We start from the raw sequence: 20,739 nt of genomic DNA on the forward strand, positions 1-20,739 counted from the left end.
GCAAAGATACTAGAATGCTTCACCATTTTCTTCTCCAGTTTGTTTGCATTTTATAAATAAGGAACAGAGGCAAATGGGGGTTAAGTGACTTGCCTAGGGTTACAACATTGATTAGTTTCTGAGGCTACATTTGAACTCAGATCTTCCTGACTCTAAGCCTGGTTCTCTATCTACTGTACTACTAGCTGCCCCAGTCTTCTTACTATGTTATTGCTGTTCAATTGTGTCCAACTTGTCATGACCCCATTTGGTGTTTTCTTGGCAGAGATACTGGAGTGATTTACCCTTTCCTTCTACAGACAAGGAACTGAGGCAAACAGGGTTTAGTGACTTGCTTAGGGTCACCTAGCTAGTAAGTGTCTGAGGCCAGATTTGAACTCAGGAAGATGAGTCTTCCTGGTTCCCAGCCCAATACTCTATTCACTGTGCCACCTAGATGCCCCCTCTTACTATAAGACTTCATTTTTTTAAGAAATATCTTTTAAGGTGTTAGTTAGCACATATATTCTATCTCCCAAGGTGTATTTTCATCTTAATAGCGACTTTTGAAGACTGAAATTCTGCCTTCAAGACTAAAATTGAACTTTAATGGTGGAATTTGAGGAGTGATGAAAGGCAGGTAGGGTTTTGTTGCTCTTCAAATCTCCCTGGTTCGACCCACATTTACTAAAGCTGCCCAACAAGGCATCTTCAAATCACTTTCCTTACGTTATTTTACATATCACTGAACCAAGAATGTGCACCTCTGTGTACACATTCAGAATTTTTTCAGAAATATATACCCCTATGTCAATCTCAGGCCTTGTAGCCACACGCTTCTTCCCAGGGACCTGTAAGTGAGGTCACTTAGAAGAATTAGATTTGAAGCTCTTAGGCTCAGTTTGTGATACAGTTCACACATGCTCAATGTCATTATCTGTATGCAATGTATTTGGCCTGGGCAAAAGGATAGGCAAGGACCCTGCAATCACAGGCATTCATGGTTGTGACTATTTTTTAATTAAAAGAAAATTAAAACTGAAATCCTAGTTTTTGACCTCTCATAAGATTCTGTGGTTAGATTTTCTCACACAACTTCATTTAGAATTCACCATTTATGAACATATTCTCACTCTGCAACATTAGATTTAGCTTCTTCTGCCCTGGAAAAATTGGGAAGTAGGCAAAGTTTATTTCCTGTCTACATTTTTTACATCCTTTCTTCTCCTTTAGATAGTCCTTTTCCCAATACTCATAGCCTACCATTGGCATCCTCCTGTCAAACTTGACCTTTCTAAGAAGTACCCCAAATTCTGAACCTTTTATTCCTTTCTGTAGTCATCAAAACTTCTTTTTTCCCTCAGGGTTCTATTTTTCTCATTCCAAGATAACCAATAAACCAATTTCTGTTAAGATATTAATGAGTGACAATGGATTAATATGTTGCTCCTCCCTGGCAGCATATTTGTATTTTAGTTCTAGTGAATAACTGGAAATACAATCCCTTATTACTATGTCTTTACCTGAGGTTCATGAATTATTTTTGTTTTTTAAAAAATATAGGTTTTGGGGCAGCTAGGTGGTATAATGGATAGAACACTGGCCCTGGAGTCAGGAGGACCTGAATTCAAATCTGACCTCAGACCAAACACTTGACACTTACTAGCTCTGGGCTAGTGACCCTGGGCAAGTCACTTAACCCTAACTGCCTAAATAAATAAATAAATAGTTTAATAATTGTGTTTGAAATCCTACGTATTTTATTTTATGCACTTCCAAAATTATATGAAAAGGGTTTCACCAGGCTGCTAAAGGGGTCCATGATGCAAAAAAAGGTTAAGAACCCATGTCTTAACTCAAAGGAAAAGAGGCATCAGTGACATGGTGGGTAGAGAAATGGCCTCAGAGTTAGAATGGCTGAGTTAATGTTCTACCTAGGAGACACATTGGCTTTGAAATCCTAGGCAAGTCACTTAATCTCTTAGTGACCAAGGCTACTTTCTAAGTCTCTAAGGTGAAGAGTAGGTGCCTTTCTGCATTTCATAAAGGAATAATTAAATTGCAGTTCAGTTCTAAAAACCCTCCCAAGCTCAAAGGAATTACTTTCTGTTGTTAGAATTTAGGCATGCCTATGGGTGATATATTTTAGAGATAAGCACATCTGTCCATGTGCCTGAAATGAGACCATAGAAAAGAACTACCTACTCTGCTCATATGTAACATGCCAGTGGATAGAGGGCTAGACCTGGAGTCAGGAAGACCTGAGTTAAAATCTGTCTGCAGACGCTTACTAGCTGTGTAACCCTGAGCAGATCACTTAACCACTGCTTCAGTTTCCTCATCGGTAAAATGGGATTAATAATATCACCTACCTCCCAAGGTGGTTGTGAACTAAAATGAGATATTTATGAAGTACTTTGCAAATCTTAAAGTGCTATATAAATGCTAATTATTATCACCATTTTCCATTATTTACAATGAAAAATATATCATATTTACATATGATATATAAATATATTTATATTATATATACATAAATAATATATTCATATATACACATAAATACATATACATGCACACAAACTAGCACATAGGTATACACAGATGTGCACACACACACACACATATACATATGTATATGTGTATATAAAATCTGTTTTATCTGGAATGAACTGGAGACTATATTTTGAATGCAAATTTCTGCAGGTTCCTTAGGTAAGAACTATACCTAGTCATTTTCTAGGACTGGCCCACAGAGATCCAATCCAACCTGAATTGTCCTGCCTCTGGACCAGTATAAGATGGAGATGACCTTCTCTTTTTGCTGTCATAAAGTGTTTTTCAAACTTCTGCATTATTAGCTTTGTTACTTAATGTTAAACATTCCTTACCAGGCTGCTAAGCATGCTGAAATATTGACCTGGTTTCCCCTTTTGTTGTTGTTGTTCTTGTAGCTTGGCTTTGGATCCTTCTTGGGAATTATTGGCATCAATCTGGTTGAGAACAGAAGACAAATGGTAAGAAAATTCTTTCTTTTAATCATAAAATTCAGTGTTTCAGATACTAAGCCTTTAGAGAGAGGTTATTACTATGTATCCCTGTAGCTCTGTAGCAGTAGGATGCTTTTCCACTGGGGGCACAGTGAAAAAGATCAGGGAATGGGGAGGTTTTTACATTAAGCAAATACCATGCAAAGTGAAAATGAAATGACTGTGTGAATTTCACCTACTTCCATTGTGTGGTTTAACAACTCAACTGTATTTTATTTCCTTTGAGCTATAGTGCTTGACACATAGGCACATCGTATGTGCTTACTGACTTTAATTGATTTGGGTTCAGATCATGCTCAAGACACACCCTGGCAGAAAGCCTAGCAAAACATCTGGCATGTAGCAATCACTTTATGAATTCTTGTTGATCAATTGCTTGAGAGAGATTGTATAGAAGGTGGGGAATAGGGCATGAAAATTCCTATAGATTTTACAGAATGTTAGAGCTGGAATTTTAGGAATCACTCTTCTAATTTTAAAAGTGAAGAAACTGAGGCATTTAGTCGTGAGGATACTTGTTCAGGATTGCATAACTAGTCGGGAACTGAGCCAGCGCTAGAACCCAGGTCTCTTGATTCCACGGGTCATTGCTCTTTCTCCTTATAATCTACTCCTTCCCAGTTTGACCTTGTTTTGAAAGACAATTACATTTATCAATTTTTTAAAAGTTTGTTTTTTAATTCATGATTTCAGAAACATTTTTGTTGCTAAGTCCATATTTATGCTGAGTACCAATAAAAATAAACTTTTGCCTTCTAATTATGGCAAAATATTGACACTGTACTGTCATTAGAACATTTATAGTGAGTGTGGTTTGGGGATCCTGACCTTTTTTTTTCTTCTTTGTTTCTTTATTCTCCTCAAAATACTACATTCAATAATTAAATTAAATAAATATAAAAAGCCACATGAATTATCTTGCCATCTTATTTCACCATTAAATTTACCAATAATCCTGCCTTTTTTGTTAATTGCATGGGCAAAAATTACAGAAGCAAATCCCAAACTCTGCTTGATATTCCCTGTGACATTCAATGCCTTCACCATAAGACTGCTGAGAAGGGATAATTACTTAGGTTAAGTTTGTATAGCCCAGCAGGGGAGAGAGAGAGAGAGACAGTGAGAGAGAAAAAGATAGAGACAGACACAGAGAGAGACAGGGACAGAGACAGAGACAGAGAGAATGAATTACCTGTATGTCTAAAGCCAGCAGGAGAACCAAGGAACATTTTGATTGGTGAAGAATGATTGAGCAGAGATGCCGAAATCAAAGAGAGGCAAGGTGGTTGTAGATAAAGAATGTAGTTCAAATTAGATATGAGAAAAATAATTTTTGGCCATAAATATTATGAAAGACTCATTTTTTAAATGGGGTACTAATATGCCCCCCCCCATACACAATAAGAATGTCTGCTTGCTTTCTGGACCCTTGTGCTTTCTGGACCCTTGTCTAAAGTATTTGCTCTCTATCTTTACCCACAGCACTTTAGAGGGTGGGTTCCAGGTCCAGGTAGTCCAAATATGTTCTTGGGTGTGACCTTACTTTCTCCATTCTCATGGAGAAATAGTGAAAATAGGATGTAGTCAGTGGTGTGCTGGTAAATGTTTAGGATCTGTCTCTCCGTCTCCTTGAAAATGCAAGATACATTTTAAAGTTTTATCTTCATTATTCGAATTTTTTTCTATCACTTTCTTAAGTCTAGACAATCAACAAAATAATAAATTAAGCCCTGATTTTAGTGTTTGCCAATTTCTGAGCTATAAAGGCTCCCACTGAAAAAATTAACAGATAGTTTGAGATGGCTCTTGCACAGCCCCGTAAATAGTGAAAAGCAGGATTGGATTTAGGGTTAAAGTGCCCTCTCTGTCATAACCAGCACTGAAACCTTGGGCAAATCATTTAAGTGTTTGAGCTTCAGTTTTCCTTATCTGTAAAATGAAGATAGTAAAATTTATGCTAGCTATCTCATAAAACTGAAAGAACGTTGTTTTATAAATATGTTACTACATTATATAATATTACTTGTAGGTGGAATTGGCAGCTGCTTAAGTGATATTATTTAAGGGTCTGGGAAGGCCTGTGTGTTCTCAAATATCTCCCTTATCCCCTGGAATTCCTTTAACTGGACATAGTCTTTCATTGCACAATTCAAGATAAAGTATAAAATGAAAATACCTCTGAGAAAGAAGGCAAATGGCTTAAACTCACATTAAGGCATAATTGAGGAGAAGACTATCATGGCAGGGGTTAGAGAAAGCAAAGACAGACTTCTGTATTATAGTTTTGCTTAAGTCTCAGTCTCTGTTGGATGTACCTGGAGGTATGTATCTGCTTGAGGTGTGAGGATTTGTGGATTGACTTGGAATTTCCTTTGAGCTAATGGAAAAGTCCTGGAAGGAGGCAGGGAGTTCTCTAGAAGGAATCAGAGGTTTAAAGTCACCAGGTCAGTCTGTCCTACATGTTCATGATTAGGCCATGGACTGCCCCTAGTGTACAGTTTTAATATTCACTAAGATCAGAGGTGTCAAACTCAGAGCAGAGGGTGGCAAATGCTGAAAAAGATTAAAGCGTAATTGGGAAATGTTTAACAAGATAAATTAAAAAATGCAATACAACATAGATAATGTTAGGTGTTTCTAAGAAAATATGTAGCCAGCAGGCATCAGTTTCTATTTGAGTTTGACACAAGTGCATAAAGATCATAGAAATCACTGGTCTAGAGCCCCAAAATATTAAAAAAAAATCCCCAGCAACGTTAGTCCAACTCCTTTATTTTAGAGTTGAGAACATTGAGAACCAGAGAGGTCAAGCAATTTGCCTAAAATTATACAGTTAGTAGAGAGAGCCAGATTTGAACCCTGGTCCACTGATTCCAAATTCAGTACTCTTCTCACTGGGTCATTTTGTCTATATGGTGGGCTGTGCAAGCTGATAAAATGTTATGGAGAATGGTTGAAATAGTTGTGGCTTGACTGTGCCTAGAAGATGTGGTGTCAACACCCATAGTTCCACAGGACCAGTGATAAAGCACAGTGCCCACCTCCTGACAGAGAGATGATGAACTAATGGTCCAGGTTGAGACATATATTCTTTGGACCCAGCCAACCCAGTCTTGTTTGGACTGCAAGGATTTTGTTTTTTTCAGTGGGGGAGGTAAGAGGGAGAGAAAACATTTTTGTTTAGTAAAAAAAATAATAATAAAATAAAAGAAATGGTTCCAACACATTTGAAACTGCCTTTTATCCACTGTGGGGCTTTCTCAGAGAAACTCTATCCTTTTGATGTCCTTGGATACTAAGCTTTGTCTATTGCTGGTTCTACCGGCTTTTTACCCCGATTAACATTGTCTTTACTGAAGGTATCCTTTTCTCTTATTGTCTGTGGGGTTCTGGCTAACTTTTTCTGCAATTCTGGGATGGCAAAAGTAATGTTTCTCATCAGATTTCTTGGTTATATTTGATCTGGTACAAACTTCAGGCTTTTTGCCTGAATGTAGAAAATGGGTAATCTGCCTCCATTTGAGCAGCCATCTTGGCTGAAATACCCTGTCTTGTCTTGTCAAAGGGGAGGTTGAAAGGCTAAGTGATGGGTGTAGTGGAAAGAGTAATAGATTTTGAAACAGAAGACGTTGGTTCAATTCTTGGCCCAATCATTTACTAACTATGAAACCATGGAAAAGTCATATAATCTCTCTGTCTTAGTTCCCTCATTAATAAAACAAAGGGTGTGGACTTCAAGGTCCCTTGTAGCTCTAAATCTATGATCTATTAATAAAAAGCTAAACTAAGAGAGCACAGGATGGAGCTTTTGTGGTTAATAATGTTTTCATATGTTACTTCATGTGTTTTGATGACAGCCCTATGAAGCAGGTGGATCAGGTATTATTATTAGCTTTACTGATGAGGAAATGGTTGAGAGAAGTTGTTACAGAAGGCCTGGTAGATACTAAGTAGGAAACTCCAGGCGCTCTGGATCCAAATCCAATGCATTTCCCACTAGACTATATTTTTTTCCTGGGATATTTGAGAAGGGAGCTCAGAATGGAACCCTATAAAATGCTGACATTGAAGGAGGAAGATGAGGAAGAGGAACCAGGAAAGGAGACAGATAAAAGTATCCAGAGAAGGAGGAATTGGGAAACATAAAATTGTAGTGTCATTGAAACCCAGAGAGCAGAGAGTTTCAAAGAGGAAATGGTAATTCATGTCAGATGCCACATAAAGAATCAAAGATTGAGTTCAAATCTGGCCTCAGACACTTGACACTAGCTTTGTGACTCTGGGCAAGTCACTTAACCCCTATTGTCTAGCCAAAAAAATAAAAAAAGACCCACTTGTCCCAAAATATCTTCCCCAAAATGGCTGAAATCTCACCGTTAGAAACAAATTCTTTTGGCCAACTATAACCAGCAGAGTCAGGAAGATGTGAGTTCAAATATGGCCTCAGACAAGTACAAGCTGTGTGACCCTGGGCAAGTCACTTCACCCTGTTTGCCTCAGTTTCCACATCTGTAAAATGGGCTAAAGAAGGAAATGGCAAACTACTCCAGTATCTTTGCCAAAAAAAAAAAAAAACAACCCACCCCAAATGAGGTCACAAAGGGTCAGACATAATGAAATGACTCAACACATATATATAGATATATACCTAAATATATATACACATACATGCACACAAGTAGCCTTACATTCAAACACATACATATATAGGCACAACGTTGCTAATTGCAATGTCTCCTGGACTCAAAAGTTCCAGATTTCCATCACCGAAATGGAGAAGCATTTGTGAGTGTAGCATGATGTCAGTTTTTGGCTTTTATTGCTTTCTTTATTCCTCCAAACAGTGACTCCAGTTAGAGTGGCAGGGGTGGATTTCCTTCATTTTAATCAATAAAGAAGCATCTGTGAATGGAAATTCTTGGCTGGGAGCTATGGCACCACAGCTGTCATCCTGGAACTTCAGATACAATGTTTTTTCAAGTTTTAATGGCCTTCTTCTTAATGCACCGGATTTATTTTTTTGCTTTGCGTCCATGTTTTAAGTACCTCTAATCTATCATTATTCTTAAACAGGTGCCCTTTATTGATGGTCAAAGGAGAAGTGTGATAAGAGGTCTGATCTCTTCATCACAGGCAAATGTCTCTATATCACAAGTCTTTCTTTCCAGAAAGACCCTATTCAATTTGTTTCATCCTCAGTCTGTTGCTGTTTCTGTTGCCTTCATCAGATAAATGAATGGTGATCTGAAATCACCATTTCTGTTGTCTTTGCAAAAAAAAAAATGAATAGTGATTTTAAATCACATGCATCCCTTTCATGTGAAAGTTAAGGCAGGCAGAAAAGTAAATAAACTGAAGGGATTGATTAGTAATAAGGACATGGCTTCTAACTTATCCACAAGGGCCAACTTGGTTTGGGAATTATTTAGATTCTATGATTCTGCTCCCTTCATTTAGGCATATCATTGTTATTGGCATTTCCGCTATAGTGTGGGCAGAGGAAAGGAAAAGAGATTGTACATTCCTAGAACCATAGAACTTTCATTCACAGAGACTTTAAAGATCCTTAACTTTTTTTTTAATGTCATGGATCCCTTCGACAATGTGGTGAAGCTATGGACCCTTTCTCAAAATAATGTGGGCTTTTTTTTGTCCTGATTTTCTTTTTCAAAAATTTAATGTTTTATTTTTCTCCAATTACATATAAAAAAAATTTTTAACATTCACTTTTAAAATTTTTGCATTCCAAATTCTCTCCCTCCCTTCCACCTTCTCCTCCTTCCTCCTTGAGAAGGAACAAGCAATCTGATATGTTATACATGTACAGTCATACAGAACATAGAAACTAGTGTTTTTAAATGCATCATCTAGGGTTACAACATAGGGTTCCAAAGGAAACCAATTATATTGAAATACAGTTATCAATTTTTTTAAAGTTCTTAAACTTTTAAAAATCCCTTATCTAATGGAATCCTTTCATTTTACCAGTGAGAAAACTGATGCTCATGTTTTATGGTAAGTCCCAGAACCAGTATTCAAATCATGACATTTGATTCTAAATTCAAAGCTCTTTGTATTAGACTATGTTTTTATTAAAATTATGAGTTTTTTTTGAGTTAGAAAAAAACTTTGTAGGTTTATTTCTCCCCTCCCATTTTAAAGTTGAGGAAATAGGCTCTGAAAATTTGAGTGACTTGCTTAAAGCCACACAGCTAATTAGTGACAGAAATGAAACTAGAACCCAGGTCTTCTGTTTTTCTGTTCAGTGATCAGTAATTATATCACACAGCTTCACCTTCAAATTAGTTTATTTGTACACTTAGGTACCTTTGGTGAAATTAATTTTGGAAGTAAGAGACAGACAGTAATTGAGATGCTTTGTAAATCTTAGTTAGAGAATATAAGGAAGTAGGGAAATTAAGGATGGAATGTAGAACAATGACTAGAGCTCCAGCCTGGGACTGGACAAAGCTAGGTTCTAGTCTTGTTGCTAATTATGTAGCCTTCAGGAGCTCAGGATTTAAAATGGAAGCAACCTTAGAGATCAGCTAATCCAATGACCTCATTTGACAGAGTTGAAAAGTAGGATCCCAAGAGATCAAATGATGTTTCTTCATGTTCTCACACATACCATTCTATCTCCTGTCTCCAGATCTTTGCAACTCTCCCATGCCTAGAATGTATTCCTTCCTCACCTCCTCCAGCTTTTGCTTGAAGGCCCTCCTCCCAAGGGTAAACCCTGTTACTTGCAGAGGCATCCTATGTCACTTTTGAACAAGTGTCCTTGTTATATAAAGTTCTTATTGTTAGAGGCAGCGAGGTGGTGTAGTAGATAGAGGACTGGACACAGGAAGACTTGAATTTCAATCTGGTGTTAGACATTTTGAAGATATTTGACATTGAACAAGTTTCTTAATCTCTCTCAGCCTCAGTTTTTTTCTTATGTAAATTGGGGATAATAACATCACTTCTCTCATGGTGTTGTTATAAGAATACAAGGAAGTGTGTATATGTATGAAATGCACAGAGAGAGAGAACTTTGTAAATCTTGAAGTGCCATATATATATATTAGTTATAATTATTATTAGGTGATAGGATTAACTGTGGTTTTTTTTTTCTGAATTAGTTGTTTAGATAGCCATACATTAGTTAATGTAATAATGGTGGCACAGTGGATAGAGTGCCAGGCCTGGAGTCAGGAAGACCCATCTTCTTGAGTTCAAATCTGGCCTCAGACACTTACTAGCTATGTGACCCTGGGCAAATCCCTTAAGCCTGTTTGTCTCAGTTTCCCTATCTGTAAAATAAGCTAGAGAAGGAAATGGCAGACCATTCTAGTATCTTTGCCAAGAAAACCCCAAATGGGGTCATGAAGAGTTGAAAACAATTGAAATGACTCAATAACAACAACAACAAAATGGTACCTATCTCACAGGGTTGTTATGAGAATAAAAGGAAGTAATAATTGTAAAGCATTTTGTAAACCTTAAAGTGCCATATGTATGTAAGTAGTACCACCTGCTTTGCCGTTATATCCTAATGACTATTGGGTCTTTCATCTGATTTGCTGCTGAAACCTCTTATTATGTTGTCTCCTTTTGAGAGGAGGAGCTGTCTTATTTTTCTATTTGTATACCAGTTCTTTGCACATGGTAAGCACTCAACAAGTGTCAATTAAATAAGTAAGTAATCTAATAAATTATTTTGTAGTTATGCTCAAAGTGAGGATCAGAGCGGTGTGTGGAAAATGTTCCTTTAGGTTCCTCCAGCCCTCTGATAACCCTGATGATGGAAAGTTGATTTTGCTGTAGCACAGCTTGTGAAGGACGAGACAAAATATTTTGTACAGCCTGAGAGACGGTATTTCATGCAATGGCAAAAACACTCTTTTGGAGGCATTGACCAGCTCAAATGGTGATCTCTTAATGGTGGGAGGTAGGCTTCAACTTCTTCCACTTTTTCTCAGATTGCATTGTGTAAGCTGTGATGCTCTGTCTTGGCAAGAGGAAGTTTTCAGTTAAATCTGCTAATTAGTGTGTGGAATAATCGCATTGATGATTAAAATTATTGGAGTATTCATTGAGCAAAATAGTCTATCAAGAACTCCAGGGCAATGCAAAGGAAACAGGGAACATGCTCCTATTGTTGAGAATGAAGGTTCTTTCTGGGTTGAAATGAGACTAGAGTCTGATGGGACCAACCAGTCGTGGTAGAATGGGGGACAAGATTTGGGTGATTGGATCAGGACATAGGCTCATAGAAGATGAAAGGAACCAACTAAACTGTGTAACTTGGGGTGAGTCAAGGGCTTCTAGCTTCCTTTTTGGAAAGTTGTGTGATATAAGTTGTTTTTAATTGAAGACTTCTCTGAGGGTTATGAAACCCCCCTTCCCCCAGTCCCTCAGCCTTGAGACTTAGAAGCCATCTTGGATTCCAAACCATCTCACATTCCCCATATACCCAAGATGTTGCCAAAGCCTGCCAATTTCACCTTTGCAACATGTGTCCTCTTCTCTTCTCTTATACTGCTACCACTCTATTGCAGGCCCCCATCTTGATTATTGCAATAGCCTGCTGGTTTGTCTGCCTGTCTCTAACCTCTCCCCACTCCAATCCATTCTCCATTTAACCTCTAAAGTGATTTTCATAAAACACCAGTCCCCTTACTCAATTAACTGAAGTGGCTTCTTGTTGCCTCCTGGAGGAAATACAAAATGCTCTGTTTGGTGTTTAAACCCCTTCATACCCTAGTCCCCTCCTGGCTTTTCAGTTTTCTTTCAACTTACTCCCAACACGTACTCTTTGATCCAATGACACTTAGCTTCCTGGCTGTTCTTCGAACATCTCTCTGCTCAGATAATTTTCTCTGGTTGTCCCTCATGCCTGGAAAGCTCTCCTTCCTCTGTTCTGACTATTGACCTCCCTGGCTTTTGAAATCCCAACTAAAACCTCACCTTGTACAGGAAGCCTTCCCCAAAACTCTTAATTCCAGTGCCTTCCCTCTTTTAATCATATCCTTTTTAGCCTTTATTTAGTTTACTTTGTATATATTTGTTTGCATGTCGTCTCTCCACAATGGATTCTAAACTCCTTGAGTGTGAGGGTTGTCTTTAGCTTCTTTTTGTTTCCTTAGTACTTAGCACAAACTTAGCCCACAGCAGGCATTTAATAAATGTTTATTGATTGATGCTCTAGGTGGAAGGCTAAACTGCATAGGAGCACTATAAACACCTCTTTGCACTGCCATATTCAATCTCTTTCAAGTTAACTAACTTTTATCAAATCCCCACTATGTGCTAAGCACCTTGCTAAGGTCTGGGGATATGAAAAGAGGAAAAAGACAAAACACTCCTTGAACTCAAAGAGCTTCTTCTCTTTTCTTTTTTAAAATAATTAATTTATTTTTAGTTTCCAACACTTGCTTCCATAAGATTTTGAGTTTTAAATTTTCTCCCCCTCCTTCCCCTTCCCCCTCCTCAAGATGGCATGCAATCTGATATAGGCTCTACATATACATTCATATTAAACATATTTTCACATTAGTCATGATGTAAAGAAAAATTAGAATGAATGGGAGGGACCACAAGAAAGAAGAAACAAAACAAAACAACCAAAAAAAAGAGAGCGAACAATATGCTTCCATCTGCATTTGGACTCCATGGTTCTTTTTCTGCATGTGGATAGCATTTTCCATTGTGAATCTTTTGGAGTTGTCTTAGATCCTTGTATTGCTGAGAAGAGCTAAGTCTATCAAAGCTAGTCATTGCACAGTGTTGCTGTTACTGTGTACAATGTTCTCCTGGTTCTGCTCACTTCACTCAGAATCAGTTCATGTAAATCTTTCCAGGTTTTTCTGAAGTCCACCTGCTCAACATTTCTTATAGTACGGTAGTGTTCCATTATATTGACATACCATAGCTTATTCAGCCATTCTCCAATTGATGGGCATCTTCTCAATGTCCAATTCTTTGTCGCCATAGAAAGAGCTGCTGTAAATATTTTTGTACGTGTGGGTTCTTTTCCTGTTTTTATGATCTCTTTAGGATACAACCCTAGAAGTGGTATTGCTGGGTCAAAGGGTATGTACAGTTTTATAGTCCTTTGGGCAAAGTTCCAAATTGTTCCCCAGAATGGTTGGATCAATTCACAACTGCACCAACAATGCATTAGTATTCTAATTTTCCCACATCTTCTCCAACATTTATCATTTTCCTGTTTTGTCATGTTGGCCAATCTGATAAGTGTGATGTGGTACCTCAGAGTTGTTTTGATTTGCATTTCTCTAATCAATAGTGACTTAGAGCATTTTTTCATATGACTATAGATAGCTTTAATTTCTTCCTCTGAAAACTGCCTGTTCATATCCTTTGACCATTTATCAATTAGAGAATGACTTGTCTTCTTGTAAATTTGACTCAGTGCTCTATGTATTTTAGAAATGAAGCCTTTATCAGAGACACTGGTTGTAAAAATTGTTTCCCAGCTTTCTGCTTCCTTTCTAATCTTGGTTGAATTGGCTTTTTTTGTGCAAAAACTTTTCAATTTAATGTAATCAAAATTCTCCATTTTGCATTTCACCGTGTTCTCTATCTTCTGTTTGGTCATGAATTCTTCCATTCTCCATAAATCTGATAGGTGAACTATTCCTTGCTCTTCTACTTTGCTTATAGTATCAGTCTTTATATCTAAATCATGAACCCATTTTGACTTTATTTTGGTATATGGTGTGAGATTTTGGTCCATGCTTACTCTTTTCCAGTTTTCCTAGCAGTTTTGTCAAATAGTGAGTTCTTATCCCAGAAACTGGGGTCTTTGGGTTTATCAAATAGTAGATTACTATAGTCACTGACTACTGTTTCTTGCATACCTAACCTATTACAGTGATCTACCACTCTATTTCTTAGCCAGTACCAAGTAGTCTTGATGATTCCTGCTTTATAATACAATTTAATATCTGGTACAGCTAGGCCACCTTCCCTTGCATTTCCTTTCATTAATTCCTTTGGTATTCTGGACCTTCTGTTCTTCTAGATGAATATTGTTATTTTTTCTAGCTCTAAAAATAATTTTTCTAGCTCTATGAAATAATTTTGATTGATATAGCACTGAACACATTAGTTAATTTAGGTAGAATTGCAATTTTATTATATTAACTGAGCCTACCCATGAGCAACTGATTTTTTTCCCAGTATTTAGATCTGACTTTATTTGTATGAAAAGTGTTTTGTAATTGTGTTCATTTAGTTCCTTAGTTTGTTTTGGCAGGTGGACTCCCAAATATTTTATAATATCTACAGTAACTTTAAATGGAATTTTCCTTTCTATCTCTTGCTGTTAGGCTTTGGTAGTAATATATAGAAATGCCAATGATTTATGTGGGTTTATTTTATATCCTGCAACTTTGCTAAATTTGTTTATTATTTCAAGTAATTTTTTGCTTGATTCTCTAGGATCCTCTAAGTATACTATCATATCATCTGCAAAGAGTGATAGCTTTGTTTCTTCTTTGCCTGTTCTAATTCCTTCAATTTCTTTTTCTTCTCCTATTGCTAAAGCTAGTGTTTCTAGTACCATATTGAATAACAGTGGTGATAATGGACATCCTTGTTTCACCCCCAATCTTATTGGAAAAGCTTCTAGCTTATCCCCATTGCATATAATGCTTGCTGATGGTTTTAGGTAGATGGTATCTATCATTTTAAGGAAGACTCCACTTATTCCTGTGCTCTCTAGTGTTTTTAATAGGAATGGGTATTGTATTTTGTCAAAAGCTTTTTCTGTATCTATTGAGATAATCATATGGTTTTTGTTAGTTTTGTTGTTGATGTGGTCATTTATGCTGATAGTTTTCCTAGTATTGAACTAGCCCTGCATTCCTGCTATAAATCCTACCTAGTCATAGTGTATTATTTTCATGATAAGTTGTTTAAATCTTTTTGCTAATGTTTTGTTTAAATTTTTTGCATCTATATTCATTAGGGAAATTGGTCTATAATTTTCTTTCTCTGTTTTGGCTCTTCCCGGTGTAGATATCAGTGCCATATTTGTAACATAAAAAGAATTTGGTAGGACACCTTCTTCACTTATTTTCCCAAATAGTCTATATAGTATTGGAATTAATTGTTCTTTAAATGTTTGATAGAATTTGCTTGTAAATCCATCTGGCCCTGGAGATTTTTTCATAGGGTGTTCATTGATGGCATGTACAATTTCTTTTTCTGAAATGGGAAGGAGCTTATTTTCCATCTGGGGTTTACAGCCCAATTATAAGTAAATGCAAAATTTGAACAAAATTATATGGATTTCAAGAGGAAGAGTAAACTGGATGGGAGGGAGTGAGGTGGAGGAGAATCCCCCCAAAGGCCTCAGATTAGGAGGTGATAACTGAATTTTGCTTAGAAGGTAAGGAGAGATTCTAAGAGGCAAACATGAGGAAGGAATACATTTGAGACATGGAGGGCAGTAGCTTTGAAACATCAGGGAGAAAAAAGATGAAATGTCATTTACAAGGAACAAGTAGGAGTCCAGTATGACTCCACTGGAGTGTGCATTTGTAAGATGTGCACGTGTTTTTATAAGATATTGATATCCACATAAGCAGTTTAAATGTGGTTCACAGACAGGTGCCACAGACAGATACATCTAGAGAATATGGCCCACTTTTCTCCAAGGGAGATTGTGGTTTCTGTGTGGAGGGAAGTTGGAGAAGGTTGTGGCTTGGTGTTTGTCCCTCTTTCACTTATCTCTCCAAGGAGGATATAGGACTAGAATTTTATCTATCTGCATCCCTCAATTATTTCTGGTATTGAGGGTATGAGTCTGATTCAGAACAAAACAGCTTTCCTATTCAGTAGCCCTCATTAGCTTAACTCCTATCATCATCATCATCATCATCTTCTTCTTCATCATCATCATCATCATCAATAAACATTTATTAAGCATTTACTATATGCCAGGTACTATGTTAAGCTGGGGATACAAAAAGAGGCAAAAGAAAGTCCCTTCTATCTAATGGGGGAGACAATATACAAACAAATATATACAAAGCAAGCTATATACAGAGCAGCGAAATAGGTCAGTGGTTAGAGGGCTGAGCCTGGAGTCAGGAATACCTGAGTTCAAATCCAGCCTCAGATACTTACTAGCTATGTGACCCTGGGCAAGTCACTTAATGTCTGTTTGCCTTAGTCTCCTGGAGAAGGAAATAGCAAACCACTTCAGCGTCTTTGCCAAGAAAACCCCGTGGACAGTATTGGCATGCTGTGGTTCTCTTTATGGGGTCATAAAGAGTCGGACACAACTGAATGACTGGACAACAACAAAACTATATACAGAATAAATAGGAAATAATTAAAAGAGGGAAGGCATTAGAATTAAAAGGGGTTAGAGAAAGATTCTTGTAGAAGGTAGGATTTTAGCTGAGACTTAAAGAAAGCCAGAGGAGCCTGTGGGCTGAATGGAGGATGGAGAGGCTCCTCCATGGTGTAGCCGACAGCCAGAGAAAATGCCTTTAGTTAAGGAATGGAGTATCTTGTTCATGGAACAGTCACCAAATACTGGCTACACAAAAGACCATCACAAATAGAGAATAGTTAGTTATCCAATTTGTCCATGCAAAACAGCAAACAGAAATTGGAGAAGTTCTACAGTGTAGACTCTACCAGAAAATATACAGGAGTAAATGAATTTTTTGGCTAGGAGTAGATTTTAATCTGAATCAAGAGAGCCTGATCTCACTTTTACCTCCAAATTATCTCAATTTTTACCTCCAAAATATCCAGGGAGGCAAGCTGAGGAGTCAGCTTCTACCATATGTCTTTAGCTTCCAAAGTCTTCTTCTCTCTCTCTGCATTTCTCTGCTGAAACAAGTCAGTAACCACGTCTCTCCCCAAAGCAGCTCTGATGCAAATCTCTAGTATCTAGTTATCTTTTTTTTCCCTACTAATTATTGGTTTAGATTATCTCTAAGGTCCCCTTTTAGCTCCTGAATGTTAATTGTTAAATTATAATATATTATGTTATATATTCTATTTAACTATAATATATTATAATATTATATAGTTATATATTATAATATAATATATTGTACATAATATTATAATATATATTAAATATTAAATCATTCAATATTCAATATTCTGGACTAGAATATTTGATAGCCAACAGTCACACCAAAACTGTAATTTGTAATGTATGCCTTTAGAATAAAAGCACTGTGCTTCATCCCCTCAACCCTAATGTAATAGAGATGATCAAGGGGTTCCTTTTCCACTCTTGTTATATTCCATCTAGAAGTCTTTGGGAAAATAGCGCAGGAAAAGAAAAGGGATAAACATTTCACAGCTCTTATAGAATGCAGAGAAGAGGCAGTTATAGGCTCTGATTATAGTCTGTAAACTTTGATTCTCATTTGCTAATCATCTCAGAGACAGCTCTAGTCACTGGGAGCCAATCTGACAAATTACTTGTGTAAGGAGCTAGGGTGAAAGTTTACCTTCTCTGCTAAGATTTCAAGCCATGTAATCTCATTTAGGTGATTTGAGAGGGGGTTATGGAGCTCATCAAATTAACCAGGGGCTCTTGGTGGTCACCTAGCTACACTTGCTTAGTATAGCTCAACTCTGCTGTATTTCCACTCATCCCCTTCTCTGTTACAGTAATTCACTCCATAGTTTGTCTGTAGTTATACCCAAGTCTGCTTGACTTTCCAGGAGATCCTGCCCAGTACATTTGCTGGGGCACTTGCCTGTCATGAATAGATGATCACAATCCAGGACTACCCTAATCAAACTATGTAATCTTTCTTTTTTTAAATAAATTTTTATTAATTTTTTTTATTTTTACCTGGCCTAGATTTTCCCTTATATCCTTCCCCTTCCCCTTTCCAGAAAGTCATCCCTTATAACAAAGAAAAAAGAGGAAAATGTAAAAGAAAAATTCAGCAAAACTAATCAATGCATCAAAAAAAAAAATCTGACATCATGTGCAATGTTCTCCACCCTTAGGTTTCCTACTTGTGAAGAAAGATTATTTATACTTATTGACTGGTGGGTTGATGAATTATAACTACTACATTTGTTTCGTAGTTTCGTCATCTATAAAATGAGTTGGACAAGGAAATGGCAAACCACTGCAGTATCTCTGTCAAGAAAACCCCAAATGAGGTCACAAAGAGTCAGATACGACTGAAACCACTATACAACAATAACATAAAAAAATGGTTCCAGCTACTAAATGAGTATTGTAGTATAGAACTCAATATGTGCACATCCTGAACCCCATGTCCTTCAAGTCTGATTCCTTAGGAAAATGCTGGCATGTATCAAGAAGCATGTGGAGTAGGGAAAGCTCGATTCATTTGGTGCTTAGGAAGTTATTAGCAATCTAGAGAAGAGATTCAGTAAAGCAGTGTGGGAGGAAGTTAGGTAACATGAGGTTAAGAAGTGGGTAGGGTTAGCTTGCTTTATCCACAGATGTGATAATGGTGTAATCCACGACACTGGGGAAGAAAATGTGAAACCGTCAGATCGAGGACCAAGGACTATACTCAGAGGCACTCCCCAAAAGATCTCCCTCCATGCTGACATCCATCCACTAACCATAATATTTGAGTATATTCAATCGGTTCTAGGTCTACCTGACTTTATTGTCATCTAGTTTACATCTCTCCATCTTGTTCACAAGGACATCATAAGATAATTTGTCAAATGCTTTGGTGAAATCAAAGTATATAACTAAGTCATCACATTTGTAATCTTTCTTTTGTTATAATCTAACACTGCTCAGATCATAGACTATCAGAGAGCTAAAAGAGACCTCAGAGGGCATCAAATCCAACATTTTCACTTAATTTAATTTTAAAATTAGTTTTATTTCTGTCTTTTGTTTTTGTATCACGGTTGTTTTTGGTTCGCACTCTTCCCTCCACACTGGAATTGAACTCTTTCTTGTAACAAAGAAAATTATGTCATTTCTTTGCTCCCCCAATAAACCATCAGGATCCAATATAAACATTTAATTTAACATTTTGATTTTAATTTAACATCCAATACAACATTTAAGCCCTTTGCAACCTGGCCACTGTACTTCTCTAGTCTTCTTACACTTTATTTCCTTCCACTCCATGATCCAGGAATACTGGTCTTACTTGCACTGCATCTTTTCACTGGTGACCCCCACTACTGTCTGGAATGCTCCCCATTGTCACTTTTGCTTCCTGACTTCCCTGGCTTCCTTTAAGATTCTACTCAAGCCTCATCTTCTGCAAGAGTCCTTTTCTGCTTATCAATGTTAGTGTCTTCCCCACTAGAATGTAAACCTCTAGGATCCATGATGAAAAATACTATCTACCTCCAGAGAGAACCAATGAACTCTGAGTGTAGAGTGAAGCACACTTTTTTTAAACTTTCTTTCTTTTTCTTTTTTTTTTGGTGTGTGTATGAATATTTTCTTTTGCAAGATGGCTAATATGGAAATGTGTTTTGCATGACTTCACATGTATAATAGATATTATCTTGCTTGCCTTCTCAAGGGGTGGGGGAAGGGCAAGAGGGAGGGATAGAATTTGGAACTCAAAATTTTAAAAAGTGAATGTTAAAAATCTTTTTAAATGTAATTGAGAAATATTTAATGAAATAAATAAAAATATATAAAAAGAATATAAGCTCCTTGAGGGCAGGAGCTGTTTTTATCTTTTTGTATCCCCAGAGCTTTGCATAGTTCCTGGCACATAGTAAGTACTTAAATAGAAAAGAAGGAAACAAGAACTTGTTAAGTACCTACTATGTGATCTTCACAACAACCTTGGGAAGTAAGTGGTTTTATTATCGTTTTATAGTTGAGGAAACTGAGGCAAGCATGTTAAATGACTTCCACAGGGTCATAGCTAATATGTGTTTGAGACTGGAGTTAAACTAAGGTCTTCCTTATTTCAATGCCTAGTGTTCTATCCACTAAGAAGAAAAAAAAGCTAGAAGACTGACCACATATAATAATATTTGCAACATTTAGTCCAAGAATCACCTACTTTGTTGCAGTATATTTCATTATCTGTTTTTCATGATTGGTTATTACTTATAGTTTGGCTTTCTCTTAATGTTTTCTTCATTTACATTATTATAATCATTTTCTATGTTCTTCTTGGTTTGATTTATTTCACTCACAATTGGTTCAATTTAATTCTTCCTATATTCCTTTAAATCCTTCCTTTCTTACTGCACCATAATAATTTCAACATACTCATGTCTGTTTGTTTAGCCGTTCCTGAATCGATGGGTTTCCCATCTTGTTTCCTGTTCTTTGCTATCACAAAGAGTTCTGCAATGAATATTTTGTTATATATCATAACTTTTGGTCTTTGACCTTCTTGGGGTTAAAGGTGCAATCCTCTCATTTGACAGATGAAAAATCAAGACCCAGTAAGTTATATAATTAATATGTAGCTTTTATATATCTAATTCATGGCTTTTTAGTCTTCTGGTTGTTCTGCCTTTCCAATCTTACTAATATTCCCTTTCTTGGTCCATCCAAACTGACATTCTTGTCATTCCTCACACAATAGTCATTCCATCCAGCATATCAGTCCATCTCCTGTCTGTGCCTTTGCACAGGCTATCTCTCATGTCTGGAATATCCCCCCTTCATCTTCTTCACCTTTTAGAATTGATGCTCCCAGCTTCTAATGACTCCCCACCAAATAATTTTGGATTT

The 20,739-nt window shown here is 36.9% G+C and overlaps 1 protein-coding gene across 2 annotated transcripts in view; it reads left to right on the plus strand.

Moving 5' to 3' along the window:
• The window catches only part of LOC114046241 (transmembrane protein 255B-like), a 134,328-nt gene that overhangs the window by 24,511 nt on the left and 89,078 nt on the right, over positions 1 to 20,739 (plus strand). For both annotated transcript variants that reach the window (XM_027866499.1, XM_027866498.1), the window contains exon 3: positions 2,934 to 2,996. In XM_027866499.1, coding sequence (XP_027722300.1) covers positions 2,934 to 2,996 — 63 coding nt within the window. The remainder of the gene's footprint in view (positions 1 to 2,933; positions 2,997 to 20,739) is intronic.

The sequence above is a fragment of the Vombatus ursinus genome, unplaced genomic scaffold (assembly GCF_900497805.2).
Source record: "Vombatus ursinus unplaced genomic scaffold, bare-nosed wombat genome assembly UNPS02014781.1, whole genome shotgun sequence".
Classification (NCBI taxonomy): Eukaryota; Metazoa; Chordata; class Mammalia; order Diprotodontia; family Vombatidae; genus Vombatus; species Vombatus ursinus.